The sequence below is a fragment of the Notolepis coatsorum genome, assembly GCF_963971535.1.
Source record: "Notolepis coatsorum genome assembly, chromosome: 3".
Classification (NCBI taxonomy): Eukaryota; Metazoa; Chordata; class Actinopteri; order Aulopiformes; family Paralepididae; genus Notolepis; species Notolepis coatsorum.
This window is the reverse complement of record NC_140167.1, coordinates 29147868-29162503: the sequence shown is the minus strand read 5'-3', so window position 1 is coordinate 29162503 and position 14636 is coordinate 29147868. Positions and strand designations below refer to the sequence as shown.

General features: G+C 45.4%; 2 protein-coding genes across 2 annotated transcripts in view; one reads left to right on the top strand and one right to left on the bottom strand.

The window, feature by feature from the left end:
* The window catches only part of LOC311224940 (myotubularin-related protein 9), a gene marked incomplete at its 5' end in the record, with an annotated part of 51333 nt that extends 43497 nt beyond the window's left edge, over positions 1-7836 (bottom strand). Inside the window, 4 exons of the mRNA XM_084310100.1 lie at positions 5675-5800; positions 6355-6463; positions 7081-7146; positions 7649-7836. Of these exons, the coding sequence (XP_084166226.1) occupies positions 5675-5800; positions 6355-6463; positions 7081-7146; positions 7649-7836 (489 nt within the window). The remainder of the gene's footprint in view (positions 1-5674; positions 5801-6354; positions 6464-7080; positions 7147-7648) is intronic.
* Positions 7837-12273: 4437 nt separating this feature from the next.
* On the top strand, positions 12274-13580 carry fam167b (family with sequence similarity 167 member B). The gene is made up of 2 exons (XM_084309927.1): positions 12274-12672; positions 13214-13580. The coding sequence occupies exons 1-2, from the start codon at positions 12358-12360 to the stop codon at positions 13475-13477; spliced, it is 579 nt and encodes a 192-aa protein (XP_084166053.1). The 5' UTR covers positions 12274-12357; the 3' UTR covers positions 13478-13580.
* The last annotated feature ends 1056 nt before the right edge of the window (positions 13581-14636 follow it).

Genomic DNA, 14636 nt, shown 5'->3' with positions numbered 1-14636 from the left:
TGCACACACGGTTGTTTTGATCTTTTAAGCCAAATAAAAACGAACAGATAGTGCATCCGTAAATAAGTAGCGACAGAGAAGCCAGCTGTAATAATATGAGCAGAGAGCCATGGTGTTTTGAAAATCGAGGGTGTTATCTACAGAGAATGAAAAACAAACGGGGCCGGGGTTTTAGGAGGGTAAATGAGAGGGGGGGATGCTGAACCAGACTGAAAAATTGTTATGGCGGGATTGTTATGACAAGACTGTCGCCTGAGACGGCCCACCTTAAACTGGTCGCTGTGGTCTCAAGACGGTCGGAATTTGTCGTGACGGGAGGAAAGTCGATCGGTTTACCTTAAAGTGTGTATTATGTCCGATAAGCAAGAGTTGAGTCCAGGAGAAGCGTCCCCTGATATGGATAGGAAAGAGAGGAAAACAGCTGTGTTTTTAGGCATTGGAAGGAAGGGCAGCGGCCGTTTGTTTGAGAGAGTAGCCATTATGAGCGAGACAAGATGGCCGCAAGGAGCCACGAGGAGGATGAGATAAGATGAGAGGAAATGTCAACAAAATTGAGTAGACAAGATGGCCGCAGAGCCACGAGGAGGCTAACGGATAAGAGTCAGAGAGTGACGTCAGCTAAAATACTCTAGACTGAGTTTGCCACCATCTAGGGGGGACAGTGGGATAATGCAGGCAAATGTTTGAAGATAGGTCTCTACTACCCTCTAGTGGAGGGGGGGTAGTGAAGGGGAGTTTTATCAGGAAGATGACAGAGTGATTCCATAGGTCTCTACTACCACCTAGAATATTGATATACAGGTTAATTAAATAGAGTTTAATTATACAATGGGTTAAATAAGAATTGCACAGAGAGATGAGGTGCAGTTAATTAAATAGGTTTAATTATGAAATAAGAGGGAGTTTGATCTCCAGTGGGGCCTTCTCACACCTGATAAATAGGCAGGGTCTTCAGAAGACACGGTCACCAGACAGAACTGGCGCTTGCTGGGGGCCAATCGTGGGACAAAGAGATAGGGCGACGGAAGTGGGGATCGGGTTAGCTGCTGGTGTTACGACGGAAGACGACGAACAGGGACAGATATGGGTGTGGAGAAGGTCGTAGACTAATAGAAAACACAAGGGTCGAGTGTACAGAAAACTGCTGGTGTTGTTTTCTGCTTTTAGGGTCTGGAGATGTCCGACATCGGTGGAGACGACCAGGAGACAGACTGGAGGAGGAGGAAGCAGCAGGGGCCAGGCACCGCAGCCTGGTACACAGATCATCTACAACTAGAGGAAGCAGATGGCGGCGGTGGGAGAGCAGATGTGGAGAGGACAGCCAGAGCACTGAGGCCGTAGCAGACCAGAGGAGACATTTTTGCCTAGGGGACCGCACCCTGGAACGGGGACCAGCTCAGGAAAGGAGCCGTCGCTGAAGGGGCCCTTGCCCTAGAAGAAGGGACCGGCCCAAGATGGGGGGTGTACTGTAAGAGGGAAGGGAGCGCTCTGATTTGACGTAGGGTGTACCTAAGTAGGGGGGCCAAAGGGTTTAGGTGTGTTGTCTGAAAAGTTGCAAATATGTGTCTTTCTCTGTCTCTCTCTCTCTCTCTCCTCCCTGACCGTTGTTTATCCTTTCTGGTTTAGGTGTGATGCGTGTAATGGAAAACAATAAGGCAAAACAGCAGACGGAGGGGCCCTAATTGTTATGAGTCTATTTTTGGGTATAATTAATTGAAAAACCAAGTAGTCTGTTGATTCTGAAGGTTGATTAAGAATCAAAGGGGGGAATGAAGGAAACAGGTGTTTTTGGGTGTTTTTCAATGTATGTGATGTATAGATTGGGGGGAGATGAGAGCATCTAAAGGGTCGAAATGTGCAGGCTGACGGTGGTGGAAGCAGGAGAGGTGGTTCAGAGCGAGCAGGGTGATTGTGAGCACCACACTGAGCAGGGCCGAATGTTGACATTCCGATCTGGAACACATTGATAACAGCGAGTGTGGGCAGCACAGAGCGAGGGGTGACATCCTTAATGAAACAGTAATGAAACATTTTAAAATGTGTGAAAGGTTATTAGCAGTTGTCATGACAGCGCGTCGCATGACAACCAGAAGAGGGGCGGGGCCGTCGTTGCTATGACGGAGATCATATAAAGGTGACAGTGGTTCCGGGTAGGGGCAGACTACAATCAGACCAAAGAAACGAATCCCACAGGAGGGATTAAACCATCAGAGACTCTCATCCCTCTCACCCTCGCCGGTGGGGGGGGGGGGGGGGGATGACACATCATCATTAGCTTCGGCTAACGGGAGAAGGGTTCTGGCTAGACAAGGCCTGAGCCACCATTGGACTGAATAACAGCAGAGACGATAGCAATGAAAATACAATCTGATAACATCTGGGCTGAGGCTTCTGTTTATATCAATAAACAACGCTCTTTCAAGAAAGGTATGCTGTCAAGGTGTCGAATTCTTACGAAGGTGGTGAAACATTATGGTTTGCGGATTGCACTAACGGGGTATGATAAGGATCAGCCAGTGTATGAGACGTCAGAGAGATAAAACACAACGCAGATGGGGAGATGATTACACAAGCCAAACAGATGAAGACGTGATACTGGCCAATTTGATCAGAATCTAACAATAGCCTCCCCTAATGTTCGGCTCACCCGCCGCCTATGGATGACCCCCTTCTGGCCTCTCCCTCCTGGACTACAAGCATAATATTAATACCTGACCTCACCCTCTCCTCCCTTGAATATCCTGATGTGTCTGTTTCTAGGCCATTCAATCTCACCATTGTTGTCTTATATCGCCCTCCAGGTCCCATCCATCTATCATACCACTTCTTTGTATAATTTTCAATAACTCTTATGCTAAACCATAAACCATCCACTCCCGACTCACTCATTCAGGCGCAGCAAGAAGCCTTCCAGCCGCTCACCACCCAGACCGTGGCTGACAGACGCAGAGCATGAGAGCTGCAGAGAGGAAGTGTGAAAAGACCTACCTCCCTGATGATGACATCACTACTTATCGTGATCATGACTTCTTGTCCCTATTTTCCAAAAACATTACTACTGCCAAAGCTTCCTTCTTTCACTATAAGATTGAGGCCTCTGCAAATAACGTCCATAACTGTACATAACTGACTGCGACCAACAACTCCTCTCTCAACTCTGGAGTGGTTCCCGCCTCACTAAAACAGGTCACACCCCTTGTCAAAAAACCAACCCTGAACCCCACCGTCATAGATAACTATCACCCAGTCTCTCCTCTCTCTTTTCTCTCTATATTACAGTACTTGTTACGTGCCATCTCCAACCAGCTCTCTGATTATCTATTGCAGAGTGACCTCCTGGACCCGAATCAGTCAGGCTGCAAAACCTGCCACTCCACAGAGTAGGCCCTCATAGCAGTCAGAGGTTCTTCACTTAGCAAGAGCGAAAGGCCTCTCCTCTGTCCTGATTCTCCTGGACCTGTCAGCAGCCTTGGACACAGTCAACCACCAGATCCTCCTCGCATCCCTTGCAGGAATGGGAGTTGCAGGTTCTACACTGGTAATGCCCTGCTAGCTGGTCTACCGGCTTATGCTACTAAGCTGCGTCAACTCGTGCAGAACACAGCGGCCTCCCTGATCTCCAACCTACCAAAGTCAGCCCAGGTCGCCCCACTCCTCAAAGAGTGGCACTGGCTTTCCATTGCCGCACGAATCCGCTTAAAGGCTCTTGACCTGGCATTCAGCACAACAAAGGGGAACAGCACCCTCCTGCCTCCGCAACCTCCAGACCCCAAGCTCTGCATCTTCCAGCTTCCTAGAGACCCACTCCACTTTGGGCACAGGTCAGAACGAAGCATGCTACTGGCCCTGCAGACACGCTCAAGCTTCCATTACAGACTAAAACACACTGATTCAATCGATATCTGAATTAATAAAAACAAAACAAACAAAAACAAAACACTTTTTTAACTTTTCTTGTTATCTATGCTTACTATGCACTCCAGTTTGGCACTGTTGGACTAATTGTGGTGGTATTGGTAAGGTGTACCCCTTGCATGTTTACAAAATGTGTAAGTCACTTCAGATTGTGTCAGCTTAATGAGTAAATGTAAATGTTTGCATTTTGTAGCATTTTGTACTTGTATATTGTATATTTTGTAGTGTTTGGTCTTTATTCTTTTGACTTTTTTTACTGTATGAAGCACAATCTTAGGGGGCTCATACAGAACCAAGCATTTCACTGCAATGTACATGTACCTTATACTGTATGTATGTGACAAATAAAACAAAACTTGCAACAACTTGAAAACTTGAACTTCTAAATGTAAAATGGATGGATAGAGTCTTGTACATTACCTATAAGAGGCCTACATTTTGAATGCACAGAACCCTTCAAAACTCAAAACCTAAAACAGACGTACACGACTCTTCTCATTTGAAGAATTCAGAATCGCAGCCAGATGATCTAGGCTCAGAGGGGAACCACATAAACTATTTCCATGAAACACCATGTCATGTATGCACGTTCCACATGTTCTCTGCATGTTTTATCTAAGAAACAAGATACACATATTTTATTGGTTCTACATGCCCTGTAGTACATGCAGCATTCAACTCAAGATCTCCAATACCATTTACGGTAACAACATTCCCAGATGATGATCTGGGTCTAATAAGCATGGGTTCAAGCTGTCAGCAACACATCCTATATATGATCCATCCAGTGGCTTTCAAGAGATCGACATTTTCAGGATAAATACAATACAATACTGATTTGGCAGCAGATATTGTCTAATAGGACAACATTTATCCAGCAATTAGATGGTTAAAACTACTATCCTACAGTGTTTTATTCAACATGTCTAGGATTTGAGAGGGGTTGGGCTTCATATGACAATTTATGGGACCCATTTTAATCTTCCCAAGACCCACCTGTCGATTTCGAGGTCACAATTTTATTAGATTTTCCATTCTTAATGCATAAAAATGTATTCATACTACAGAGCTCTAATTATAGGTTATACACATACCACACAGCTTAGTTTGGCTCAGTGTTTTCTTCTTCTTCTCAAAGTCATAAACATGCCATACCATACCACCAGTTAAACTGAGAGATAACAATGTAAAACCTGGGGAAGAGAACGAGAGACGGAGAATCCCAGACGCAGTTTTACATTTCGATCCTGTATTGAGATTGTTGCACCCCTACAGGGAATTCTGAAGTCTAAATGAAAACGTATGGACGCTAAGGGACGGGGTGAAGGTGGGGTGTGAGGGAGGCGGGTGGATGGCACTAGAGCTGCAGTCTCAGCAGAAGAGCATGTTCTGAACATTGACCCCCTCATTGTGACTGCTGCCCTGGGCTTTCCTGTCATGTGCAAAACCCAGATCACTGTTAGGAATGGTTGTCCCTGTGTGTATGAGAAAGGGGATAGGGGTGCATTGGTGTGCATGTGTGTGCGTGTGTGTGTGTGTGTGTGTGTGTGTGTGTGTGTGTGTGTGTGTGTGTGTGTGTGTGTGTGTGTGTGTGTGTGTGTGTGTGTGTGTGTGTGTGTGTGTGTGTGTGTGTGTGTGTGTGTGTGTGTGTGTGTGTGTGTGTGTGTACTCATACACGCGCTCATGTGTATATTGACCATGCAGTTTCACTACTGTTTGCGTTGATGTATATTAGGGTGTACATCCGTGTCGTTCTTACCAGCTCCTTCATGCCAGCGTAATGCTTCTCAGGGGTCGTAAGACCCCACTGGCCCTGAAGGTCTAGCTCAGGAGGCCTGTAGAAGAATGGAAACATCTCTGACACACAGTCCAGAGAGGACAGGGTCTAGAGAGAGAGAGAGAGAGAGAGAGAGAGAGAGAGAGAGAGAGAGAGAGAGAGAGAGAGAGAGAGAGAGAGACAGACAGACAGACAGACAGACAGACAGACAGACAGACAGACAGACAGACAGACAGACAGACAGACAGACAGACAGACAGACAGACAGACAGACAGACAGACAGACAGACAGACAGACAGACAGACAGACAATAAGAGAGAGAGATGGATTGATATCAGACCAGAGTGCGACAAAGGAAGCAATGGGGAAATAATAAGATAAACAGAAAGAGAGGAATGAGGTCATTATTGCAAGAGAGCATTTCTGGCTCCGATTTCAATTCTGTTATTTGGTCATTGAATTTAACGGCCATATCTGCCAAATGTATTTTTAAGGAAATAGACATTTATGTGCACATATAAACGTCATTTTGAAATCAGCTACCATTTAGCTGATTATGACATATTGGTACAAGGTTAAAAATACCGTCTGACCGATATGCACACAAATGGCCGGTGGAGATGTTTTTTTTACATCAGGTACAGTATTTTTTTTACTGTACCTCAATGGATTGAGCGATGTTAAGACACTGCTCCATGCCCGGGATGTCCAATTGAAGAACACGCAGGTCCTTACACTTAAGGGTGATTGTTCCTGAGGATCCAGATGTCCTTTACATCACACACACACACGCACACGCACACACACACACACGCACACGCACACACACACATACACACCATTGGGACAATAGACACACATAACATTTACATTACATCACTCCCCCCACCCTCTCTTATTGCTTCACGCTGACTTCAACATGACTTCAACATGACTTCAACATGACTCTAGAGACTAGAGTGCTGAGGAAAGCTCTTGCTAGCAGCAGGAGAGCAAGTGGGAGGAGAGGGGTTTCTCTCTTTGACAACATGGCGAGGCCCATGTCTTCCTGCTGTCAACCCCTCGTTTCACAAGCGGTTTGTGGGCAGCAGTGTTAAAAACGCCTCACACACTTTGCGAAGCAAATTTTAGCTTGACGTCGTCGACTATAAAATAAAGAGAAAGTGTGTAAAGCAGGCTGTATGTAATAATTTACAATGCAGTAGTGAGAGAATAGCAGGTGGTTATGGTTATGAATGTGATGAAAAGCACAATAGCTCTCCTTGTAAAGGTGAGTAGCAGCAGAAGGGTCTGTCTCTGTCGTCAGCGCTGAGTGTGGACACAGACACACGGTAGCAGCTCACAGACACAGCTGAACATACAAACACCAACACACATCGTGTCCAACCTTTCATTCAGGCTTCCTCTAGAGAAGAGGCCTGTATAGGCTGACACTCCTGACAGGTCTTCCACACTGGGTTGGGGAGATAATGAGGAGTTAGTAGTGATCACCTATAAATCAGTCATTAATCATTGCACGCCCAGGTAGCAGCCAGGGTAACAGACAGTACTGTATATTTGCATATCGTATATGTCACAAATGTAACAGTACTAAATACCTGTATGTCATGTATGTCCCTATGCCATAAATGTCACTATGAATTGAAAATGGGGGACCCTGATGTAAACAAGACGGAAGTCTTTCTCTGGTCTGCATCCCCTTAACAATTGTGTGTATTGTTGAGCTGTACTGTATTGTACCCATTCTGCAATCTGTTAAATAAAGTTTTCATTCATTCATTCATTCATTCATTCATTCATTCATTCATTCATTCATTCAGGTATTCAAAAGAAGGGCACCAGGGCGGGTTCTGATTAGTTGTTAATTATTTATTTGTATGATTATTATGAGTGGCGGTGAGATCATGATGGAATTAAATAGATTCATAACTATAATTAATTCATGAGGCCCTCACCTTTTCTCTATGGCATCGATGTTCCTGAGGAGCAACAGGAACTGCCGGGAGCTGCTGTCGCCCTCCCTGTCGGAGAAGAGCAGGTGATGTCCTGTGACGCACAGGGTACCTTTGGTCGGTGGATGAAACGGCTGTCGCAGGACCACATCCTCCACGTTGGCCGTCTTGATGTGCTCCGAAAACTCCATCGACTTCGCGTCAAAGAAGCGCCTCGGGGGGAGATGAGATGTGCGCCACCGGTCTCCTGTGATTGAAAAGCGCGAACCAACCTCCTAAATGTCTAAATACTTCCTTGACTCTTGTCGCAGAAAATGAAAAGAACAGCCAAGCTCCCTTCCGTTTTCGAAACGGCTATGGTGCTAGATGTTGACTGTGTCGCCCAGTAGTAGCCCTCTGTTTGTATGCCGATAAGGAGCATATTAATAGGCCTGTGTGTAGCTGCTCTTTCATTGTATCTTACTCATGACTAACTAACCTACACCTTTCAGAGACACGGGCCTGCGTTCCTGCCACTTCTGAAAACGAGAACACATCTTGGGTTAACACAAAAGGAGGAAGTCGTCGTTTCCTGAGAGCCTCAACTCTTAACTGTCTGTATGAAGAGTAGAGATTGACTTGCGTGCGTGTCTGTGAGCGTGCGCGCCTGTGTATGTGTGTGGCGCTAGTGTGTGTGTGTATGTGGCGCTGGTGTGTGTGTGTGGGGGGGGGGTCACGTGTATTATGGGTGGGCGTTTTATTCTACCTCCGATGCTTTGTAAACAAAAAAAGTTCAGAGAGATTTATTATGGCTTTATCAGCTTGTTGGGCTACAGATGTACTAGGCGCAGACCTACTAAGAAACATGTCTGCTGCTAAACGAATGACCACTAGATGGTAGCATTTTCTTAAAGTTAGGACAGGGAGGCCGTAGTTGCTCTTCCTCACAAGTTCTGTACAAGTCAGCTGCACGAAGGGTATGAATGAATGAATGAATGAAAACTTTATTTAACAGATTGCAGAATGGGTACAATACAGTACGGCTCAATACATACAATTGTTAAGGGGATGCAGACCTGAGAAAGACGTTTGTCTTGTTTCCATCAGGGTCCCCCATTTTCAATTCATATAGACATATATGACATACATGACATACAGATAGTCAGTACTGCTACATCTATACATTTATGACATACCAGATTTGCAAATACAGTACTGTTTGTGATACAGAAGGAGTCAAGAAAAGGGAGTATATACATTTGACGTAGAAACTGTACATTGGAGGTTGGGTGGGGGGGGGTTGGGTACATTGGGATATTGACAACCATACTGGGTAATTTACATTGGAGGTGGTTGGGGGGGGGGGGGGGCGGGGGGCACACTGTATAAACAAGTAACACTGTACATTGAGGGGGGGGGGGGAGGAGACACTGTACAAACAAACACAATTGTACATTGAACTATTGACAAAACCATACTAGGTAAATGACTGTACATTGGAGGGGGTTGGAATGATTGGGTTAGGATATTTACAGGGGCCAGTGTTGAATTGCAGTCTCCCGTAGGTGTCCCTTGAGAGAGGTTTTGAAAGTGGGTAGTGATCCACATTCCTTTACAGCTTTGGGTAGGGCGTTCCACATTGATGTGGCATAATTGCGAAACGTGTTTAGTCCCTTATTTGAGCCGAATCTGGGTTTGACATGATTTGTGGAGCTCCCTCTGGTGTTGTGATCGTGGTATTCACTGACCTTTGGGAAGTATTTTGACATGTACATGGGTACCTTGGTCGTGTAGTGTATCTTGTAGACCAGGCCCATTGCAAGTTGTTGTACTCTGTCGTCTACTCTAAGCCATCCTAGGTTGTCGAAGTGGGCAGGGGTGAGGTGGGTTCTAGGAGTAAGGTCAAGCAGTAGTCTGACCAGTTTGTTTTGAGATGTTTGTAATTTTGTTTTTAGCGCCTTTGAGGTGCTTTGGTACCATGAGGTGCAAGCATAGTCGTAGTACCCCTGAATGAGTGCTCCTGCCAGAGTCTTCAGGGTGTTCTTGTTTACCAGAGAGGAGATCCGGTACAAGAATCGAGTTCGTTGGTTGACTTTTTTTATTACATTGGATGCCATTTTGTCACAGGAGAGATTAGCCTCTAGGATGGACCCCAGGTAGGTAATTTCATCTTTCCTTGTGACAATATTGTCACCCACTGTAACTGAGAAGCCGTCGGTCTTGCTGAGTTTGTTATTTGAACCGAAGAGAATGGACTCTGTTTTGCCCATGTGTAATGATAGTTTGTTATCAGCGAGCCATATGCAGATTCTGCCTAGTTCCGAGCTGAGGGTTTTTTCAACCTGTAACTTGTTCTTGTCAGAGACCAGCAGGGCTGAGTCGTCCGCAAACAGGAACAAGTTGCAGTCACAAGCTGACGACATGTCATTTGCATAAATTAGGAACAGTAGCGGTCCTAGTATGCTTCCTTGTGGAACACCACAGCTCACTGTGAGGGGGGGGGATAGGGTACCGTTTACCTCCACCATCTGTTCCCTCCCCTCAAGGTAGGATTGCATCCAGCTCACTGATAGACTATCAAAACCAATTGCTTTTAGCTTGTCAATCAGAATGGAGTGATTGACCGTGTCAAAGGCCTTTTGTAGGTCCAGCATGACCATGCCGCAGTATTTGCCTGCGTCCACCTCTTGTTTGATGTGGTCATTCAAATAGAGAAGGCATGTGTCAGTGGAGTGGGATGTTCTGAAGCCAGATTGGAATTCGTAGATTAGATTTTTTTCCGCTAGGTACTTTTCGACCTGTTCGTAGACTATTTTTTCCATGACTTTCGAGATGGAGGTGAGAATAGAAACAGGGCGGTAGTTGCCTGGGTCTAATTTGCTGCCCTTTTTGTGCAGAGGGGTCACCCTCGCAATTTTGAAGTCCTTGGGGACGTGTCCCTGTTTTATGGAGAGGTTTATTATGTGTGTGATGATTGGTGTGATGGCGGCTGCTGAGTCTCTGAGGAATTTGGAGGGGATGTTGTCATGGCCAGTGGCCTTGTTAGGTTGGAGGGCGCTCAGTTTATTGAGTACCTCATCTGTTGTTACCATTTCCAGCTTGAAGTCGTCCTTGCGGACCCCTAGGTTTTTGTAGAAAGCTACTATGTGTTCTACCCCATAAAGCCCTGAGTGGGAGGGTAGTTTGTTTACCAGTGTTGTGGCTATGTTTGTGAAGAAAATGTTTAAGTAATTGGCTACATCCAGCTTGTCTGTGATGAGCGTGTTGTCAGTTTTTATGTTTATGTTTGAGAATCTGGTTTTAAGTTTTTTACTGCATCCTAGTTGATTATTGAGTAATTTCCAAAGTTCACGTGGTTTGTTTTTGTTTTCCTCAGTTTTGTCATTGATGAAATTCTTTTTTGCAGTTTTGATCATGGAGTTTACGTCGTTTCTTAGTCTGTTTCTTTCTAGTTTGAGTTCAGTCACGTGGGCTTGGAGTTCACTGCTCGTGCTTTTAGTAAGCTTTGACTGACTTTTACGAAACTCAGAGCATTTTTTGTCTCTGGTTTTCATAGCGGCCAGTATTTCGGAGTGCATCCACGGCTCAGCGCGATTTTTTACCCTGGTGGTTCTTAGGGGGGCCATGTCGTTTAGTATTGCTGAGAATTTGGTTTTGAAACCAAGCCATGTTTCGTCAACCAGTGTACCATTGAGTTCATCTGACCAGTCCAGACTCTCCAGTTCAAGGTTGAAGGCCTCGCTAGAGTAGGTTTTGAGGTCTCTAGATGTGACTGTTTTGTGGCAGCCAGCCTTTTGTTTTAGTTTTTTTCGGGTACAACTCTGACAGGCTCAGCCAACAGCCAAGGCTAAGTGATATTGTCGAACTTCAGTGCTATACACTCTTAACTACAGTACTGTATATTTGTATGTCTTGCATGTCATATCTGGATGAAACAGTACTGTATATTATGTCATAAATGTCCTGATGAATTGAAAATGGGGGACCCTGATGTAAACAAGACGAAAGTCTTTTCTAGTCTGCATCCCCTTAACAATTGTGTGTATTGAGCCGTACTGTATTGTACCCATTCTGCAATATGTTAATAAAGTTTTCAATCAATCAATCAATCAATCAAACACTTTGATTGCATAGTAGTATAGGCATAATATATAGTAGTGTGTAGACATAGTAGCAAAATAGCCTACATAATAGTGAGACATTATATTACTATATCATATTATAGTAATGTACTAGCAAGAATAATAATTAAAAAAATAAATAAACTGCATTATTTATTTATTTATTTGGATCAAAGTCGATTCCAAAATATTTTGCCATTAAATCATTATGATGAATCATCGATATATATAGCTCATAGCCTATATTTCGTCAATGCAATAGTCTATGAAATGTCATAGAATTTTGTATCAGTAACATTATGCAACCAAGTGTCTGCCTTTGAGAAAGAACGGCAAAAAAAACGTTTTTAAATCATAAACTAAGTTGAAAGCATGCTGTCATGGAAACGTTTTGGAAAGCTCAGGCTGCAATATCTGTACTCCCCATATGATCCTGCACCTCTGCCTCCCAGCTGGGGATATGGGCGGTCACCTCCTCTTATCTCTATAAATGAGGTAAGGATCGACTGTCTGCGCTCCAGTCGCCAAGTTGCCAATCCAGAACGCACACTGACTCCATGCGCGCAGGGATTCCATCAGTTTGTTTTTACTGCAACCCCCCGCGCCCCAGCTATGGATTTTAAAGAATTCGGGGCAGATGACAACTCCGAGTCCGAGGGAGACACAGAAGGACTGAACAGCGTGAAGGCACTTACAGCCAAACTGAAATTACAGACCCGTAGACCATCATACTTTGAATGGCAGGAACGGGTAAAGAGCCGACCGTGGAAGGAGGGCGCGGACGATTCAGAAGACGGTCCAGATGCAACGGGAAAAGACGTCAATGGACCCGTCATTATAAGAAACGAGAATTCAGAGCTAGTTGTGCGAAACATCTGTGGCTTTGATACGATTGATGATGCCTTGGATTTTCTTAGGAAAGAGCTGGTGAGTGAATGCAAAGCAAAGCTTTATCCCCCCCCCCTTTTTTATCGGTTAAATGTTCAGCTTTCTTCATATACTGTGCCCCCACACAAGGAATCTTAGGGTGTCAAAACCTCTGAAAACCATTATAGTTTTGAAACATATATAGGTCTGAAAATCTTTTCACACTTGAGTTTGATTGCCATGCCTGCCATTCCATGGGTCTGTGGCTGTGCACATAGTTCAGCAGCCTCTCCTGCTGTGTGTGCATGACTGCCTTGCTTACAGTGGAAGACATGGCATACTTTCTGCTTTCCCCACATCTTAAACCAACAGCAGTAAAACAATTAGGAGACCTGTGTTTTTCTCACAGCAAGCCTGGCATTCATTCGGATCCTAAAATAGACACCATCTCTGATAAGACAAATGCATCGCCCCAAGTGAGTTCAAGCATCTCACATGTATTTTGGTAACAACACACTCATCTAATTATTCTCTCTCTCTCTCTCTCTCTCTCTCTCTCTCTCTCTCTCTCTCTCTCTCTCCCTCCCCCCCCCCCACACAGAGAGAGATGCAGGTGCAGGACAACCGACTGGCCCGCCAGCTCATCAGTCTGCGGACGGAGATCCACCGGCTGAAGGTGGAGCAGGTGTGCCACCGTCACAAGGAGATGCTCGACGACGCCACGTACGAGCTGGAGGAGTGCGGCGAGGAGTCGGACTTGCTCTGCGACATCCCCATGAAGGCCGCCTTCTCCCTGTCCGGCCCTCTCAAGCACCTGGGGCTCACCAAGATGAACATCAACTCCAGACGCTTCTCCCTGTGCTAGAAGAACACCCAGCTTAAACCTCCTTTTTCCCGGGCGATTTCAGACCGACGTTTACCTCTCTGTCTGTCTAGGTGGGCTAAGATGGGGTATTTCCACTTCACGTTTTGGGGAGGGGGGGGGGGCTGTCTGAGCTGTCTGGGGGCGGGGGGGGGGGGGGGGGGGGTGCTGTCTGAGCGTGCAGTGCAGATAGCAATTAGTGCAACGGAGGGTGAGGGAAATGATGCCTTTGATGTGTGTCCTGGTTTGACATGCGTGAAGAAGCCTCCATGTTCAGCCACGCTGGGGCTCACCCTTTTCCACTGAGCCTAGAGGGGAATCCTGACAGGGCTCTCTCTCTATAGCGCGGCGCGTTTGCGAAACAGCGTGGTCCGACACAGAGGAGGTAGAGAGAGGGAGGATGGTAGACGGTAGACGTGGGTGGATGAAGCGATTGGGACTGAGTTAAAGCATTGAAGGTATAAATGTTGGATCCGGATCACATTCCCACTATACATTCAGGACAGTTTACGCAGAAGAACAAGGTATAGCCTCTCCTTTCAGACTGACGGATAACTTAGTAACCTCACACATTAATAATGGCAACCTTTGAAAGCGCTCCATGGCGATGGAACGTGGTTGGAGCTCCCTCTGCATTCCCTCACTGTGTCCTCGCCTGGTTTGGCACGGCCCCAAGCACACAGTCTCACAGGAAGAGGGAGGTCGTGCTCCTGCATTCTCACACCTCTTCTTCACCAGACCAAAAATAACAGGCATCTATGTAGGGCCACTACTGCGATGACAGGACCTGACAAGAGGCTACGCCTTACGCATTATAGTTTCCATTACACTGTCCAGATTGTCACTGAGCACAGATTAGATCATCCTGTAGAATACCGAGCACCTACCCACTGTACTGTATCACAAGCTACCAAAGGGTAAAAACAAAACTATTTTCTTGGGAAGAGAATGAGGGAAAAAAATTATAATTGGTTATCAGTGAGTGAACATGCTCACTGAGGGACATTAGATGATGGTTATGGGTGTAGAGTTATGTGACAATGAGTTAAACCAATTTTGATGATTGTACTGTGATATGAATGTACCCATTTGATAGAATTGCAATGTAAATGTAATAAACAGCAAAAAGGCCTTAACATATATTTAGGTATAATATAGATAT